Source organism: Sinocyclocheilus anshuiensis, unplaced genomic scaffold, assembly GCF_001515605.1.
Source record: "Sinocyclocheilus anshuiensis isolate Anshui unplaced genomic scaffold, SAMN03320099.WGS_v1.1 scaffold773, whole genome shotgun sequence".
Classification (NCBI taxonomy): Eukaryota; Metazoa; Chordata; class Actinopteri; order Cypriniformes; family Cyprinidae; genus Sinocyclocheilus; species Sinocyclocheilus anshuiensis.
In genome coordinates this window covers 2,383,874-2,402,275 of record NW_015539930.1, presented here as the reverse complement: position 1 = coordinate 2,402,275, position 18,402 = coordinate 2,383,874, and the positions used below count along the sequence as shown (strand labels likewise).

The following is an 18,402-nucleotide window of genomic DNA, read 5'->3' as shown; positions in this document are numbered from 1 at the left end:
TATTTTATTTCTTTTTTTTTTTTTTTTTCATTTCATTTTTTGTTCTGTTACTGAATAATCAATGTATGAAACTAAGTACTCTTCGGCTCTGAGCTTTGAGAAGATTGTCCCTTGTGCAACACATTCAACAACCTTCTAGTCTGGTGTTTGGATTGGTGGCAGCCAGCATGTGCTACTAGGTTCAGTGCCATCTAGATCCGTTTGTAAAAAAAAGTTAAGTGAATTATTCCAAGCTTCACTATAAATATAGCCTTACAGAAGAAAGGAACGTTTTTTTTTTCTCCATATGACAAGACAATGAATGCATTTCGGACTGTGCATTTTGATGTAAAATACCCTTCTCCAGACTAATGTTTAGCTATAGGGTGAGCTAATGTGGAAATAACAGGCAGTGCTAATATACAGTACTTCTTGTGTTTGCCTTCGCTCATGATTATGGATCTCTCATAATCATGAATATTGTGAATGTGGTCTATACCGCATGGCAATAAACCAAGGAAAAGTCTACATGTTTCCAACCAGTAATAGATCATGACCCAGATTTTGATCCTAAAATCTAAGAAATAGATGGAATATTGTTTAGATCACCGCAAAGGTGGAGAATGTGTATTTGTTTTGGTTGCGAAGATGGTTTTAAATTAGGTGTCTTTGGACTCCTTAAAGTAGTCTTTGTCTTTGTCATATAAAACCATGTTCACTTTGTATCCTTTCCTTTCATTTGAAATGAGGAAAGACAAAAAAGTATGCCAGCAGTTCAGCGAGGCAAGACATTCTCAAAACTGTTCTAAAAACAGCGGGTGACCTAAAACAGGACGTTTTCACTGGCTACACTTCTCCAGTATACTTCATAAACAGCCTCTGAGCAACACCGCTACAAACCATGAACCATAATGTTTTTGTGTCACCGTACAACATAACTATCACAGTCAAAGTGTATTGTGCATAATATCTCAAACCCTCTCTGACATCTCTTCTGTTTTTGCAGGATGGCTTGTGGGTCGAACCACAGTGAACATTAAGCAGGTTTACATGAGGCTTAGTTGGGAGTATTGCATGAATGTGGAGCTCATTGTATAAACAGTGTAGCACATGTGTGACTATTTGACATCATGCGAGTTACTTTTACCAAAGCAAAGTTCTCCAAAGCTTTATTCTAAGACAATCCTTAGAACTTGTGCGTATGATAACGACTTGTATTTGTACAGGAAATATTGGGTAATTGCCTCCTAGAAGAAATGACAACAAATATATTGTTGTGATATGTTGGAGATTTATGTTGATTAACTTTTTATTACCCAGTTTCCTGAAATGTAAGATGGGGTGCAGATAAACTCAGACTGTAATATATATATATATATATATATATATATTTAGATACTGAGATAAGAAATTTAGATATTAAAGAAATATTTCAACTAAAAATGTAATTCCAAAATTATTATTACTATTTTTTTTGTGAAACAAAAAAGGAGAATTTAAAGTGATACAACAAGTGTTCATAGTGACCATGTCTGTCAAACGTCAAAAAGGACCATTTCACTCTAAAAAATGCTGGGTTAAATATAACCCAGCGCTGGGTTAAAAAGGGACAAACCCAGCTATTGGGTTATTTTGACCCAGCGGTTGGGTTCAAAACAACCCAACCGCTGGGTCTGTCCCTTTTAAACCCAGCATTTTTTTTAGAGTGTAAAGTGATCTATATTAATTGTGCTCTATAGTCTCATTGTGCAGTATATTTTTATGATATCTCAGTTGTATACAACATTGTGGTTGTCTCATTTTAGAAAAGTAACCATTATAAAATTGACTGTTATTCATCATAAGGTGTAAGTTATTGTAATTTTGCTCTTACTTTAGGATGCAATGTTTACTTTTCTGAAATGAGACAGCCTCAATGACATATTCAGCCGACAAATGCGACCTCCGGAGTGTGCAGCCTTCCAAATGAGACACAGCAGACATTTAAAGTCTTATGAATCATGAGACCTTTGTGTGAAGAACACACTGAAAATTAAATCATTCTTTACTTAAAAATCTCTGGTTAAAAGCCCATGCTGAAGCTTTTATTATGGATAGATGTTCGTTGTCCATTGTCTGAAAATCTATGTTGTGTTACACCTGTGCAAATTCCACAGTAAAAATAATTACCACTGGTAATGGTAACCTAATGTTTTAAAATATTGATAGCTAACAAAGATCGCAGGTTAAATTCTAAGAATCAGTGACCCCAAAACTGTTGCTGATGTGCTGATATTGTAATACTCAAAGTGGTAACTTATTCATACGAATTTATCTACTTTAAGTATGTTCTCAGAGTTAACCCTATGTTAGCACAACACTAACTCTAACATATAAATCTGGGGAACATGAATGAACCCTGGGAACATCGGAATGAACCTGTTAAGAATGTTCTGTGGTCCCTTGAACCAAGAAGGCAGATTTTAGATTACTTGCATACTTTCAAGGTCCTGTTCCAGTTTAGCCCTCTGCATGAATGGGAAAGCTACGGATTTCTCCAGGTATAGATAGATCTCCTCACTCATTACTTTAAGCCTGCACAGCACTGACCTCTGCTGGTGAACGAAAAACTTGCAGTTAAAATGGCCTTGCATCAAGTGTGACTAGCTCACGTCCTGAAAATTGAAGCCAAAACTCTTTGATCACTCCCTGTCCCTGGTGGCTGGCTGCAGTATAAGTTTTCCCAACTCTCCATGTAGAGTTTTCCCAAAGATAGTTTCCATAATTTTAGGTAATTCTTATCACGCTGATGTGTGTTCAAGTGTTCCCTTTTCTAATAAGTTTACTTTTAGTTATTTGAAGCTATAAAAATGGGTTTTGGCGTTTCTGAGGGAGTTTTGGCGGGATGTTTGAGTAAGTTTCCAGCTCATGATCATAGGCGCAAGATGACAGCGGCCATACCTGGAAGATTTTTGGCTACACTTTTTTTTTTTTTTTTTTTTTACAGTGGAAAGAAGTGGAGAAGCGTAATACATCTTTGTTTTTTACAGTTTACAGTTTTTTTTTTTTGCATTGTTGAGGGGCAAGTCCTCACATAAAAAAAGGACCCCCCGCCATAATTATAAATAAAATAATAAAGTTACATGTTGCAATTATTTTAATTAATTGCTTATTACGCTAATTAACACAATACACATCAAGGCTGTTACCAATCAAATTAAATCAGCATCAACAAAATCCATCTTACCATTGAATACAATTACAATTACAAGTGCATAAATAATGTTATTATTGATGTTTTATATATAACATTTTGAATATAAATGAAATGTTGGGAAAAAAAATTTAATGTTACTATGATATATGAAACTGCAATAGCTGGTGGCAAGTCTTAATAAGTGAATCATAGAATCATTGATTCAACTGATTTATTCAAACCCGCTGATTCATTCATGAATGAAGCGAATGACCACTGTCTTAATGAATGAGTCATTGAGTTGGTCATGGGTTGTTGTTCAAAAACGCAAAAGCAAGCTTCACTATTACAGCATATTACATTTTGTAACACTGTTCTTAAAATATATATCTAAACCCTTATAAATCTGAAAACACCTGGTCTCCTAAAAATTTTATTTAATTATTTTTTAATAAATGGTGCAACCTTTAACTATTTTCAGTGATTTTTTTTTCTATAAGTTTGAACACTTTTTAATTTTACTTGTATAGTTTTAATTTGTTTTAATAGGACCGGTTGTAATAGTTTAAATATTTGTTATTTTTATATCTCAGTGACCAAGTCATTTATAAAGTAGAGAAATGGTGAAACTGTTTTGAGAGAAGCGTTATATTAGCCTGTAATTCTTTCAAAAACCTTGCAAAACAATGCAGACTAGCTCTGCTGTGCAAGGCCTGCTCAAGCAAATCCATGACAGCAGCACACATCTACATGGCTGCACAATGTGTCTGCTTCATGTGACACTGTGTTCTGTTGTTCCCACACAGAGAAGCAGTGGGGGTGGCAGAGGGGCTTCTTCTTGTTTGTCTCCAAACATGTATTATACCAGCTGATGTCACGGTCGCATGTAGCGGAGAAGAGCTCTGATTGGCTTGGAGGGAGGAAAAATATTTTCAAGGAAATTAATTAAGTACTATCAACAAATAGGCTAAAATAAATAGCACACTGCATAAAGAGGGTGTGTGAGAGACACTCTCAGACTTGGTCAGAGCTGATCAGTGGCACACATTATTGCATAAGACTTCAGTCGGGCCAGTACTTTCACACATCACAGAATCTGAAATCAGAACACTTAAATGTGTCGTGCAGCAATGATTACTAGTGCTGATATATGGTAGATCTCTCATCAAAAAAATATGATCTACACTAGTCCAAAATTTGGAATAATTCAGATTTATTTTTAATGTTTTTGAAAGAAGTCTCTTATGCTCACCAAGGCTGCATTTGAAAAATACTATACTGAAATATTATTGCAATTTAAAATAACAGTTTTGTATTTGAATATATTTTAAAAATGAAAAAGAAGCATTTCTTAAATCACTACAGTTTTTTAACCATGATACACTACCATTCAAAAATCTGATAAATAATAATAATAATAATACTTTTACTCAGCAAGGTCATGTTATTGATCAAAAGTGACAGTAAAGACCTTTATAATGTTTCAGAAGATTTCTATTTCAAATAAATTCATTTTATTCTTTCTAGTCATCAAGAAAAAATACAAAATATATTACATTTTAAAATATATTCAGATAGAAAACAGTTATTTTAAATTATAATAATATTTCATATTATTTCTGTTTTTACTGTATTTCTGATCAATGCAATGCAGCCTTGGTGAGCATAGGGGACTTTAAATACTGAGCATATGTCCTTCAATACTGCATATAGATCGCAGGATATTTTTTTTTTTATCTCATACTGTAGATTTTACTATTATTCTAAAATGTGGAGAAGAGTTACAATATAGAATGCAATACAGTAAATGTGTCTAAATGTTTGGTTGGTATCTCATTATTAGTATTAAAAAACTAAAGCACTGATCAAAGATTCCTAAGTGGTGACAGATTAACTAATTATTATTATTATTATATAATTTATCACCACATTTCTTTTATAATTTCACTTTTTATGAATCCAGTGTTGCATAAAGATTTCATTTACTGTCATCTGTATAGACAGTAATTAGTGACAGTAAGACAGTAAGCATATTTCACGTTATCAGATTTCACACGGCCTCCCATTCCACGGTGCTTCCACTAATACAAAATGATCTCTCAAAAACAGATGCAAGTATTTGGGTGGGAGGGAGCAGTCCACTGCTGGCAAGCTCTTTAGGCAATATATGACCGTAAGATGAAGTCACAAACATTGCGACTGGAGTCAACTCCCACTCATCGGTCAGCACAGTCAATGCTTTATGTGAAGAAGTACCAGCTGGTGCCACGGTCTCGTAGTCCTCCATACTTATTTGTGTGCATCAGAAACTGGGAAATGGACATAATATTTAAGCGTAAATCCATAACTACCATCTTTGGGTATTTATTTGCATTATTCCTTCACAAAATCTGCTTTGCTGATAAAAGTAAGTAACTCTTGTTTCAGTTTTTAGATTTAAGTATTTGCTAAACTATTGTCAGCAACGCTATTGTGTCGGTACGGCATGTGTCAGTCTCTTTTTGTGGGTATTTTTATGATGTAAGTAATTTCAGTTTAGTCAGTGGCAATAAAAAGACGCCATGTCTGTTCATTGTCATTTTCTACAGACGGCAGGAATGCAGAGCTTCAAAATATTGTCCTACATACAGTATATTGTATCATCACAGAAAATAAACTGCCCCTCAAAAGCTTTAATGTGCTATAAAAACTGCTTTGTACAATTTCGAAAAAAAACAGCATTTGGAGTTTAAAATATTGATATGTTCACACAATTCTAGAATAAATAAGTGCAAATTAAAATAGTCAATTGAATTTATTAAAAAAAAATAACATATTACAATCAGATTCAGAAAGTTAAATTGACATGCTGAACTGAGTATCATATATCTGTGCATACACATTTATACATGCACACAACAAAGATATCGTATTAATGTATTATCTGTAAAATATGAATTTCTACAGAAAATATTTTTATTATTGTATTTTATTACATTATGACAAAACATTTTTGTAATATCTGCTAGGTAAGAAAATGGTAATATGTAACCCTGGACCACAAAACCAGTCTAAGGGTCAATTTTTTAAAATTGAGATTTATACATCATCTGAAAGATGAATAAATAAGCTTTCCATTGATGTATGGATTGTTAGGATAGAACAATATGTGGCCGATATACAACTATATGAAAATCTGGAATCTGAGGGTGCAAAAAAATCAAAATACGGAGAAAATCGCCTTTAAATTAAGTTCTTAGCAATGCATATTACTAATCAAAAGTTAAGTTTTGATATATTTATGGTAGGAAATTTACAAAATATCTTCATGGAACAGACCACAAAACCAGTCTAAGGGTGAATTTTTTAAAATTGAGATTTATACATCATCTGAAAGATGAATAAATAAGCTTTCCATTGATGTATGGATTGTTAGGATAGAACAATATGTGGCCGATATACAACTATATGAAAATCTGGAATCTGAGGGTGCAAAAAAATCAAAATACGGAGAAAATCGCCTTTAAATTAAGTTCTTAGCAATGCATATTACTAATCAAAAGTTAAGTTTTGATATATTTATGGTAGGAAATTTACAAAATATCTTCATGGAACATTATCTTTACTTAATATCCTAATGATTTTTGGCATAAAAGAAAAATCGATCATTTTGACCCATACAATGTTTTTTTGGCTATTGCTACAAATATACCCCAGCGACTTAAGACTGGGTTTGTGCTCCAGGGTCACATATTTGTTTTCTCTCTGCAGTTTGTACAGTACCCTCAGAGCCTGTGACAATTAAAGAGAATAACACAGCTGATACAGTTGTTGTCCGTATTAACACAACAACAAAGGATGTAACGCTGAATCTCACGGAGAACCCTTGGAATGCCTTCGATCTGAGAGGTTCAGAACTGATAGCAAAGAAAGGCCTGGACTTTGAAGTATGTTTATTTCATGACTTTCCATTGTCTTGTGCCAATTTGAGTAACAAGGCTATGATGACACTATTGGAAAATCCAGCTAAACCCAGCTTAAGATGGTAGCTATGTTTACATGGTTTCTAGCTGGTCATGCATGGTCCTTATCTGATCCAAATTGATTTAGATAATGGTTAATCAGCCACACTAAATGACAGCGGACCTGATTTAAACCTGGTGGTAGACCAAACTGAACCAGCAACAAACCAGCACCAGCTTGACCATCTTAAACTGATATGACTTTGGTTTAACATGACTTGGTTTAACACTGGACTACTCATGAAATACATAATGAAAGATCACAGAAGTTTGATCCTAACTTCAGTTTATATTAAATTGTTTTCCAGACACTTTCAGGTCCTGAAGAACTAACTGTCCAGATCCGATGTAATAAAACTGGCCACAGAAGTGTAAGTTACTCAGAACTGCAATTACAAGTATGGATTCTGTGCAGATGAATGCAAAGCAAAAAAAAAAAAAGTCTTAGCATTAGATAATATATGAACCCATGTGTCATTCAATTGAAAGAAAAATAGCACAAGCACACTTTTTAAGCACCTTTTAAGGTTTTAAATGACAAAATAATATAAATACTGCACAGAATGAACAAACAAACAAATAAATAAATCACTACTTGGATTTCAATTAACTACATCTGTGATTGCTCCATTAGGATACCTGAGTGACTTCATATATTCACTAAAAATTCCATCTGATTAAATCTGAAACCATCTGATTTAAAGTAATTGCAAGAATGGTTCAGAAAAGTGTAGACTGGTGTGAAATAAGCTCTAGCATTTATCATTTGTTTGCAGATGCCACTTGGTATTATGTTATCTAATGTAATGACATCCAATGTTCCAGTCCTTTTGGGGGGTCACTGTTATATCGAGGATTACTATAGTAGTTATTTTGTTGTTGTTCATTTTTAGCATTTCATATTCATTTGTGCATTTTATCTACAGATCACTCTGACTGTGATTGTTCGTGTTGTGAATGTCAATGACAACCCTCCATCATTTGACAAGAGCGAGTATACACTTGACGTAAATGAGGTGAGAGCATATTGTTATTCAACATTTGTCCTAGTAGGACATGTTTTAAATAATTGTTTGTCCTGGAGCAACATTCCCAACAACCAATCAATCCAAACCCAATTTTAGAGATAAGGTTAAACTTAAGCTTAAACAACATTCATATTAAACAAACAAACAAACAAAAATATTCAGGCGTAGTTTAGGAATGGATCATTTTTATGTAAATGTTGTTAGGACCAGCAAAACTTGATGATCAAAGTATATGTTCTTCTTGGCAAAATCATGATTGCATACATTGTAAGTTAAGTCAGACAGCTTGTTCATCATTTTTTAAATCTACTGTCAAAGTGAGGATGTTGCCATTCTAGTCCATTAATGCTGCATTTTGTGTGTTGCATAGCTCACACCAGTTAATACCAGCATTGCCCTGATTGAAGCAATAGATGATGATTCTGAGGTTCTGTATTATTCTATGGAACCAACTGTGGTAAGTAATCAATTCCTTTTCTCTATTGAGAAGATCAAAAATATATATATTTCAGGAATAGTTTACCCCCAAAATAAGTGCGTCATCATTCTCTAATCCTCATGTTATTCCAAACCCATATGAGTTTGTTCTGTAGACAACAACAAGAGAAGTTGAGCAGAATGTCCAAGCTACTCTTTTTCATACACTAAAAGTACCAGAGCCAGAAGATGTCAAGCTCCAAAAAGGACAAACCCGTAAAAGCATCATAAACATGGCTGGTGTGCTGTTTGAAGTATTATGCTAGCTTTGTGTGAAGATCAGACTGAAGCTTAGGTTTACCCAAAAATGAAAATTCAGTCATCAGTTTCTCACACTCATATCATTCCAAATCCATAAGACTTTGTTCATCTTCAAAAGACAAATGAAGATATTTTGAATGAAACCTGAGAGCTTCAGCTTGGGTAAATCCTTCAAAAAGTTCATAATGACATAGTAAACATAATCCATATGAACTGAACAGTTTAGTCCATTTAAAAAAAACAAAAAAAACAATTGCTTTATATGATGAACATATATAGTGAATAATGTAGGCTTTTATTCACATATAAACATTGATCAACACTCATAGAACACATCAAATATGGTAAATGCAAGCTCAAACATGCATGCTTGCAACCTTGTCTCTTCAGAAGTCCTGGACTAAACCACTCGATTCATATGGATAAAATCTATATTAGCTTTTGAAGCATCAAAGTTGTGAGTGAATGGACATTCAATAAAACGACTGAAAAAAAAAACTGAGAATTTAGAGCTCCCTGCTGAAAAAAAAAACTGCATATGCTGGTTAGGTATGTTTTGAAGCATGGCTGCTGGTTTGAGCTGGTTTAAGCTGGTCATGTGCTGGTCCTAAGCTGGTCCTAAGCAACTAGCTCCAGCTCATGACCAGCTAAGGACCAGCTCAAACAGCAGCTTCAAAACATACCTAACCAGCATATGCTGTTGTTTTCAGCAGGACTATTGGTTTGAAACAGTAAATTACATTATTTGCATACTTGCTTGGACTATTCCTTTAATATAAACATTTCTTTACAGAACAGATACTTCAGACTTGAGACCATGTATACACCAAACATCCTTGTGAACAAGGTTTTAGATTACGATGTCATCCAACAGGTGAAACTGATCTTGTATGTGCAGGTATGTCAAAATTGTTTCATTTGAATGTGATAATTGCAGAAATTCTCTCCTGATCTCACGTATAACACAAACAATTCTTGACTCTTACAGGATACTCCACCTCCATCACAACCGGTTGAACACTCTTTCACAGCTTCAGCAACCATCGTTGTCAATATTATGGACATTGATAACCGTCCTCCCTGGTTTCAACCATGTACAAGAGTAACCATTGGTAATGCCAAAATCTGCCTGAGCCTGGGCTACAGGGGCAGGGTGAACTTAACAGAGAAACAGGTACATTTTCATTAATATTATGACCATGGCAATAGTTCACCCCCCCCAAAAAATGCAAATTTGCTGAATATTTGCTTACCCTTAGGCCATCCAAGATGTAAGTGACGTAATGCTAAATTTCTCCAAATCTGTTCCCATGAAGAAACAAACTCATTTAAGTCTTGGATGGCCTGAGGGACTGAGATTTTGAGGTGAACTATACCTTTAATAAATGCAATGGTGTGTGTTGAAATGATACATACTAAACTGATATTTCCAGGATGGAGCCTTGCAATTGCAGCCAGGTCCAGTGTATGCCAGAGATGGAGATAAAAGCATAAATGAAGAGATAAGCTATAAAATTGTTCGAGGTATTAAAGCATTTTTCCTAACATAACTGTTATTCCTACACACTTAATGTTCAACATGAACACAATTATTTCTGTAATTGTCTAGGAAATGAGGACAACATATTTCAGATTGATGAGAAATCTGGAAACATATCCATGCTGAAACCAGCAGATATAGCTGGCCCTATATCTCTCTTAGTTTTGGTGAGTTTCTTGTGCATATTCTGAAGACTTTGAGAAGATTAGTCTACATATGCTTCCTCGTGATATCTGGTTGGGTCTGAGAGCAAATACAATTTTGACTGCTTAATTTTGATAATAGCGACCTTCCTTTATCTGTCCTTCCCAGGCTTCCCAGGTAGTAAATAGAGATCAGTTTGCCACCACTTCAGTCACTATTGATGTAATGAAAAAGAGCAGAAATGCTCCAAGGTTTGAGAAGGACCGATATGAAGGGTATGTTTACAGTAATTCAGGGCCTGAAAACATGGTGCTAAGGGACAGGACATCCAACAGACCCATCAGAGTCAGAGCAAGGGATGAAGATTTCGCGAGTGTAAGTTTTACTTACTTTTTACTTTTATGCAGACATTGTACTGTGATTTACCCATGTGAACTTAGAGCTATGTCCTTGATGGTCTTGGAATAACATCAGTTTTTAGGTTTAGGGTTGATGTTAGGTCTGGGGTTGGGCTTAAGCAACATTCATACCAACTTATCACTCCCCACTGATTTTAAAGCTAGTTAATGGTTAGATTTGGGGGTAATATTTGTTTGAGAGAAATGTTTTGATCAAGGATAAATATCCTACTTGGCAACATTATGGTTACCCATAAAGACTGAATACATCTAATAAGAGAATGCCAGTTTCTCCCTTTATTTTTCAGGGAATCAATCCTGACGTAAGATATGAAGTGCAATATAGCAGCTATGTTAATATCACAACAGATGGGTTTATACTTTTGAAGAAAGCCGTTCGGACTGATTCCTTTGCTTTGCAGGCAAGTAAATATGTTTTGCTGCATCTATTTTGAGAATATTTTAACCACTAGTTGATAGTAGTTGTTTGCATATGAAATCTGTATATTTTTTATCTTTTTATTGAAATACTGGTCAAACTTTATATTGGCAATTTACTACACTAGAAAAATTGTGCAGGACTTACTTTGAAACAGTTTTCACTCTGACTGAGAGTTTTTCACTTGCTAGTAAATTTCACAAATAATTACAAAGAAACTGCAAGTAACATATTGAATTCAACAATTTTTTTAAGTGGAAAGACTGAAATAGTATTTTCTTGGCAACAGTTCACCCCCCCAAACATGCAAATTTGCTGAATATTTGCTTACCCTTAGGCCATCCAAGATGTAGATGAGTTTGTTTCTTCATCAGAACAGATTTGGAGAAATTATGCATTACATCACTTGCTCACCCTGCACTGAATGGGTGCCGTCAGAATGAGAGTTCAAACTGCTGATAAAAACATCACAAAGTAATCAACCAACTCCAGTCCATCAATTAACATTTTGTGAAGTGAAAAGCTGCATGTTTATCATAAATCTATCATTACAACGTTTTTGTCATCGCTTCGGGCTAAAATACGAGTCCTCTATCCATAATATTGATTTCTCCAGTTAAAAAGGTGTTTAGTCTGAATCAGGGGAAAAATAAAGGAGAAGTGATAGTTTAAAGTTAAAACACCTTAATGATGGATTTGTTTCTTGTAAACAGGCAGCTTTTTTGCGTCACAAGACTTTAACTGATGTGCTGGAGTCTTGTTGGTCATTGTGATGTTTTTATCAGTTGTTTGAACTCTCATTCTGACGGCACCCATTCACTGCAGAGGATCCATTGGTGAGCAAGTGACGTAATGCTAAATTTCTCCAAATCTGTTCCCATGAAGAAACAAACTCATTTAAGTCTTGGATGGCCTGAGGGACTGAGATTTTGAGGTGAACTATACCTTTAATAAATGCAATGGTGTGTGTTGAAATGATACATACTAAACTGATATTTCCAGGATGGAGCCTTGCAATTGCAGCCAGGTCCAGTGTATGCCAGAGATGGAGATAAAAGCATAAATGAAGAGATAAGCTATAAAATTGTTCGAATTAAAAAAAATTTTTAAGTGGAAAGACTGAAATAGTATTTTCTTGTAAAACAGAATGTAATAATTTTTGATTTATTTACAACTTCGAAAAATACTTTTTTACAATTTATACTTATAGGAAAATAAAATAAAATAAAATAAAAATAAATGTATTTGATATAATGCAGTTGTGTTTATGTTGAATTGCCAAACACTTGCTGATATTGAGGTTGGACATGGGTAAGATTAGGGACAAGTTTTGTGGTATGGGTAGGTTTAAGGGTGGGTAGGGATAATTAAAGTGTAATTACATAACTTAATTACAGATACAGTTTTTTGCATGTTGGTATTGAAACATAAATTAAAGCACAATGTAAACGCATGTATGTACACAATAAATGCATTGTATCAAATAATTATTTTAAATGTTTGTATATAGCAGTTAAATACACTTAATATAAAGTGGGTCCAAGAGACTTTGTCACTGAAGACTGTCAGTGTTAAGGCTAAAATCTTCAAAACCTGAATTTGAAAATTCAGTCACACTGTATTTTAGGTACTGTAGCCTTTATTATTAGGTACCAACATTAAATACCTACAAGACTATGGATTTACTGTATAACTGCATTCTTGTTGTTCTGGAAAATTCCCACATACTGCTACGGCTAGGGTTAGGTTTATAGGGGTTAGAGTTTAGGTTAAGGGTTGGGTTACGGTTGGAGTAATGCTAACAGTGTAACTACAAATGTTAATTAAAGTACTTCAAATGCACAAACTTGTATGTACAGTACATAGTAAGTATACTGTATCAAATGGTTAGGTACATTGTAACTAAGGCTACTTAATATAAAGTGTGACTGAAAATTATTTATTTTGTTACCAGCTTCGGGCAGTGGATGTGTCTACTGGTGAGACAGGGACAGCTAGTCTTTCTGTGACCGTAGTACCATGTAAGTTATACTTCAAAAAAGTTTCCTATAAAGTTTAACCCAGGGGTGTCCAATCTTGCTTCTGGAGGGCCATTTTCCTGCAGAGTTTAGCTCCAACCAGCTCCAACACACTTGAATTGAAGTTGAGCACGAAGACCTTGATTAGCTAAACTTTGCCGGAAGTTGGCCTTCCAGGAGCATGATTGGACACCCCTTGTTTAAGTGTTAAGTGTTAAGGTTCTAATATTTTTTTCTGCATGTTGCCTGTCTAATTTTTCTCTTTGCACACCCACCATATCAGCAGTGGGGGTCCAGTCGCCTGACGAAGGTTACCGTGCAGGGGACATGGCTTTGCTGGGCTTTGTGATGGCTGCGTTACTGGTGCTTTGCCTCATTGTGATTGGCTATCTGATATCCCGTGTCAAGAAGGGGAATCCTGATGCATTCAAGTCTGAGGTCAGCATCTTCTCATCAAAGCTCAGTGAGTCCAGCTCTGAGTGTCCACTTTGTAAAAGAAATTATGCTTAAGAAAAAGTTCCATAAGAACGCCGTAATCATGTACTACAGCAGGTAAAATGCAGCTCATGAAACTGTGAGATTAACCCTCTGCCCTCATTCAGTGTTTAGGGCCATGCTTGAAGTTTACTCAGCCCCCTAACAGGCCAAGTCCAAGAGATAGCATGCAGTTCACCAATGATGGTTTCTTGAATGAAGGAGACACAGGGAGATCCAGATCCAGGCGAGCTGAACTGAGAGAAAGAAGACTGGATGTAGTTCAAGCAGCGAGGGTGCGAGTGATACCTCGCGAGAGACAGAGGCACTGCAGCTCCTGTGGACTCCAGACGCATACCAACCATTCACACCATAGTCCTGCCGTCCAAGCCAGAGGAAAGGCGAATAAGCATAAAGTAAAATCCATTCTGGCTAAAGAGAGGAAGAAGGATGACAGACACAAGACCGTTTGGTTCAAGGAGAGCGAGGATTCTTCAGATATCGAGGTGGAGATCATCCCTGACACTATAGGGCTTAAGCCTGAAGAGGACATGGAGAAAGTCGAAGGAGATTTTGCTTCCCCTCAACTGGAAGACAGTGAAATGGAACTGGGGGAGTTGACAATGCTGAATGTACAGGACTTGAGTAGCAGGGAAACAGCGATTTCTGATAGTAGAGAAGGACTGAACACAGAACGAAGAGATCAGTGAGGATCTCAGAAGCTCTTGCTCAGTAAAACTAGAGCTCTTTGCTCATCAGAGACTGAATTCATTTTCTCAAGTTCCCATGAGTTTTGAAATAATGTATCTTTGTGAAAATAAAACCTGGTTCAGTTCAGACATAATTAATCGCAAAATACTGACACATTTATTCATATTTGTAAATAATGAGTCCATTATGATATGCATTTTTCCATTGTGTGATAAGCGTGCCAAACTAATATGCAAACGTGTTGATGTAATATGTCTATAATTTCAGAAAACAATACTTAGAATTTAATTTTGGCTTGCTGCTTTATTTAATGTCAGCTGTGTCTGTGCATAATACATTGTGAAATAGAGTATTTTGTATAATTATGTAAATTATGTGGAAAACATCTAGAATAAAGCAAATCTGAAAGTAGTATCCAGACTTTATGTGGTGCCTGACAAAAGAATATAAAAGACAAAACCAAATTAATTTATATATATAATTAATATAATTAATTTATATATAGCATATTTATCAAAGCTATATTTATACAGAAGGCTTGCTTGATTATGGAGGATGTTATCTCTGGATTGTTACACAAAGGATTGGTTGCATCATTGTGGTGTTCTTTTCTGGACATTTTGTACCTTTAAATGTTGTAAAATACCAACAAATACCAAGACTCTTCACTGATTGGAAAGACAGGTTTTCATTTGAGAAATGTCTGACCAAGATTCAAACCTTGACAAACCCAAAAATGCATTATACACTTACAATGAAAGTGTATGGGTCTAGAATACAACAGTTGCCCCATGGACGGCTATTGTAAGTGCATTTCTTACATTTTGAAACAACCTTTAACAGGCAGTCGTCATCCATGCATTAAAGTGTGGCACAAACCCACCACTTGAGGGCTCCGTTGGCATGAGTCCTGACGTATTGCACAAAAGCTCCTCTGAAAATTGTTAAAGCTGCAGTCCGTAACTTTTTTGTGTTCAAAATGTACAAAATGTATATAATACGTGAGTGCACCATGAATCCATTTTCCAAACCGTGTTTTTGGCTTGTCCTGAACTACGGTACACCTATAATACGTGTTTATATTCGGACTATTTAGACTGGTTCGGGTAGGTACCGCTGCGGAGTAGCACAGTACCTGCGTGATTCGCCATAGACATAAACAGAGAGAAGTAGCTCCGGCTACAATGTTCTTCCGCAAAACACACGCAGTTCTGTTTATTAACCGCTAGAGCACCAAAAGTTACGGACTGCAGCTTTAATAGTCAAGATCAACATGTACCGAACTGAAGCTACTTAGGTTTACTTGATTATCCATAAAACCTTGATTTATCAAATATGATACACACACAGAAAAAAAGTTTTAGAGTTCTTACAGAAAAAAGGTCTGCCGATGTATCAAAGTGCTTTAAATGCATATTTATACATTTGCATTTATTCATTTAGCAGATGCTTTTATCAAAAGTGACAAGCAGTAGATACAACAAAGCACTAAATATACTAAGTTTCAGACACTATTTAAAAGAGTACTGACTAGAACAGAAATAGTGAAAGCATGAGGATTTGAAAAGATGTGCTTTTAGACATTTCTTGACCCAGCTGTCACCATTATTTGTATAACGCTTTATACAATGCTGTCAAGGTAAGGCTGGGAAGGTCCTTTATCCAGCTAGTAACAGTGAAAGTGATTTTCATGAAAGCGATCTTGTGCCTTCCTGCTCGCTCACTAACCACAGGCTTGCCTAATTGTCAAGCTGTTAGTAGACATTGCAATATCCATGTTAAAATGTGATAAGAATAAGAAAATAACATTTTACAAGTCAACATGCAGATTTGTGAAATTCATTAAAGGGATAGTTCACCCAAAAATGAAAATATGATGTTTACGGATGCCGTGCGCGCACTCAAAGCAGTTGGACATAGTGGTGTATTAGAGGTAAAATATGATATAAATACTGTTCGGTTTCTCGCACAAACCGATCGTTTCGTGTCTTAGAACATCAATGTGTCGTCATGAGCCGCAGAGTTTAATTTGGATTTGTCTGTGCATGTTTTTTTTACTCTCATAGATTTTGTTACCATTGCCATGCATTATACGACTGATAGACTGCAACGGCTGGAGTTAAAAATCATCATTTGTGTTCTACTGAAGAAACAAAGTCACCTACATCTTGGATGCCCTGGGGGTAAGCAGATAAACATAGAATTTTTTATTTTTGGGTGAATTATCCCTTTAACTGAAAGAAAGAAACAACAATATATTAAACCTCAGTGGTTGAAAGTTGGTTTTATCCTTTTGTCACCAAGCCACAAAGTACTATTTTAAAACTGTTAGATACCATAGAATTAAGAAGCCATTCATGCCATCAAGCATTCAATCAAAGTTCAATATATAGTAGTTATATAGATTACTTTTATCTTAGCACTATTTTTCTGCAGTTTATATTATGCATTTTGTGCAAAGTTTGTGAATGTTTACAGAATAAGTCAGAAGTCAGAAGTCAGAAAGAGATTTATTACCAAGTATGTTTACACACACAAGGAATTTGACTTGGCGACAAGAGTTTCCAGTGCAGAAGAAAGTATGGACATAGTGCAGACATACATAATTACACAGTAGAGGTGGAATATAACACTAATATAAGAAAAACAGAGAATTAAATAAATAAATATACAGAAGTAGAAATATAGAGAAAAAAATAATTAAATTAAAAGCAAACGTAATTGTTTAAACAAATGTACAGATATGTTATTTACAAGTGTGTGGGGAAAAAACTGTTCTTGTGCCTAGCTGTTCTGGTGGTCAGTGCTCTGTAGAGCCGACCAGAAGGCAACAGTTCGAAAAGAGATTGAGCTGGGTGTGGGGGGTCCAAAGTAATTTTCTTAGCCCTTTTCCTCACTCTGGAGGTGTAAAGATCTTGGAGGTTGGGCAGGGGAGCAACAATGATCCTCTCAGCAGTCCTGACTGTCCGTTGTAGTCTCTTGATATCTGATTTGGTAGCTGAACCAAACCAGACAGTTATGGATGTACACAGGACAGACTCGATGGCCGAGTAGAACTGTGTGAGCAGCTCCTGTGGCAGGTTGAATTTCCTCAGTTGGCAAAGGAAGTACAACCTCTGCTGGGCCTTTTTAGCTATGGAGTCTATGTGAGTGTCCCACTTCAGGTTCTGACAGATGGTGGTGCCCAGGAATCTGAATGACTCTACTGCAGCCACAGTGCTGTTCATGATAGTGAGTGGGGGGAGTGCATGGGGGTTCCGTTTCATGGGAACTTCGAACTGCGTTTTCTAGGGGTCGCTACGGGGGAACGCCTCGTCGTGACCCGTGTCTGAAGCATACATTGAAAAAACACCAACACGTTGGCCGGCGACAGCCATGACGTCACTACCGGTGTGACGATTCCATCGATTCCAGCATACGAGTTATGCCACCATTGAGGCGATGCGCGAAAGTGGTTATGAGAAGATGCCCCTATAGAGAGACGCTGGCCAGCTATCTCTCTATGGGTGAGACGTCCTCTTTTAAGACTCCCTCCTTGACATCTCGCTCTAATGCCAGGGCATACGCAGCAGCAGCAGGTCGGGCTGTCACTTCATTGCACACGATGGTGATGCTCCAAGCATATCAGGCTGACCTGCTGAAAGACCTGGATAAAGGCGAGGGCCTTTCTCCTGATGAGGTAGCTGAGTGCACCGCACCACGGATCTTGCTCTCCGTGCTACTAAGCAGGCCGCCTCTGCTAGTGGCAGGTCCATGG

At 36.1% G+C, this 18,402-nt stretch overlaps 1 protein-coding gene across 1 annotated transcript; it reads left to right on the top strand.

The window, feature by feature from the left end:
• Positions 1-5,457: 5,457 nt before the first annotated feature.
• Positions 5,458-14,917, top strand: cdhr5a (cadherin-related family member 5a). Its single transcript, XM_016484022.1, has 14 exons — positions 5,458-5,561; positions 6,905-7,080; positions 7,464-7,526; positions 8,082-8,171; positions 8,554-8,640; positions 9,715-9,819; positions 9,910-10,095; positions 10,355-10,445; positions 10,531-10,628; positions 10,774-10,980; positions 11,312-11,425; positions 13,397-13,463; positions 13,744-13,898; positions 14,063-14,917. The coding sequence occupies exons 1-14, from the start codon at positions 5,471-5,473 to the stop codon at positions 14,642-14,644; spliced, it is 2,112 nt and encodes a 703-aa protein (XP_016339508.1). The 5' UTR covers positions 5,458-5,470; the 3' UTR covers positions 14,645-14,917.
• The last annotated feature ends 3,485 nt before the right edge of the window (positions 14,918-18,402 follow it).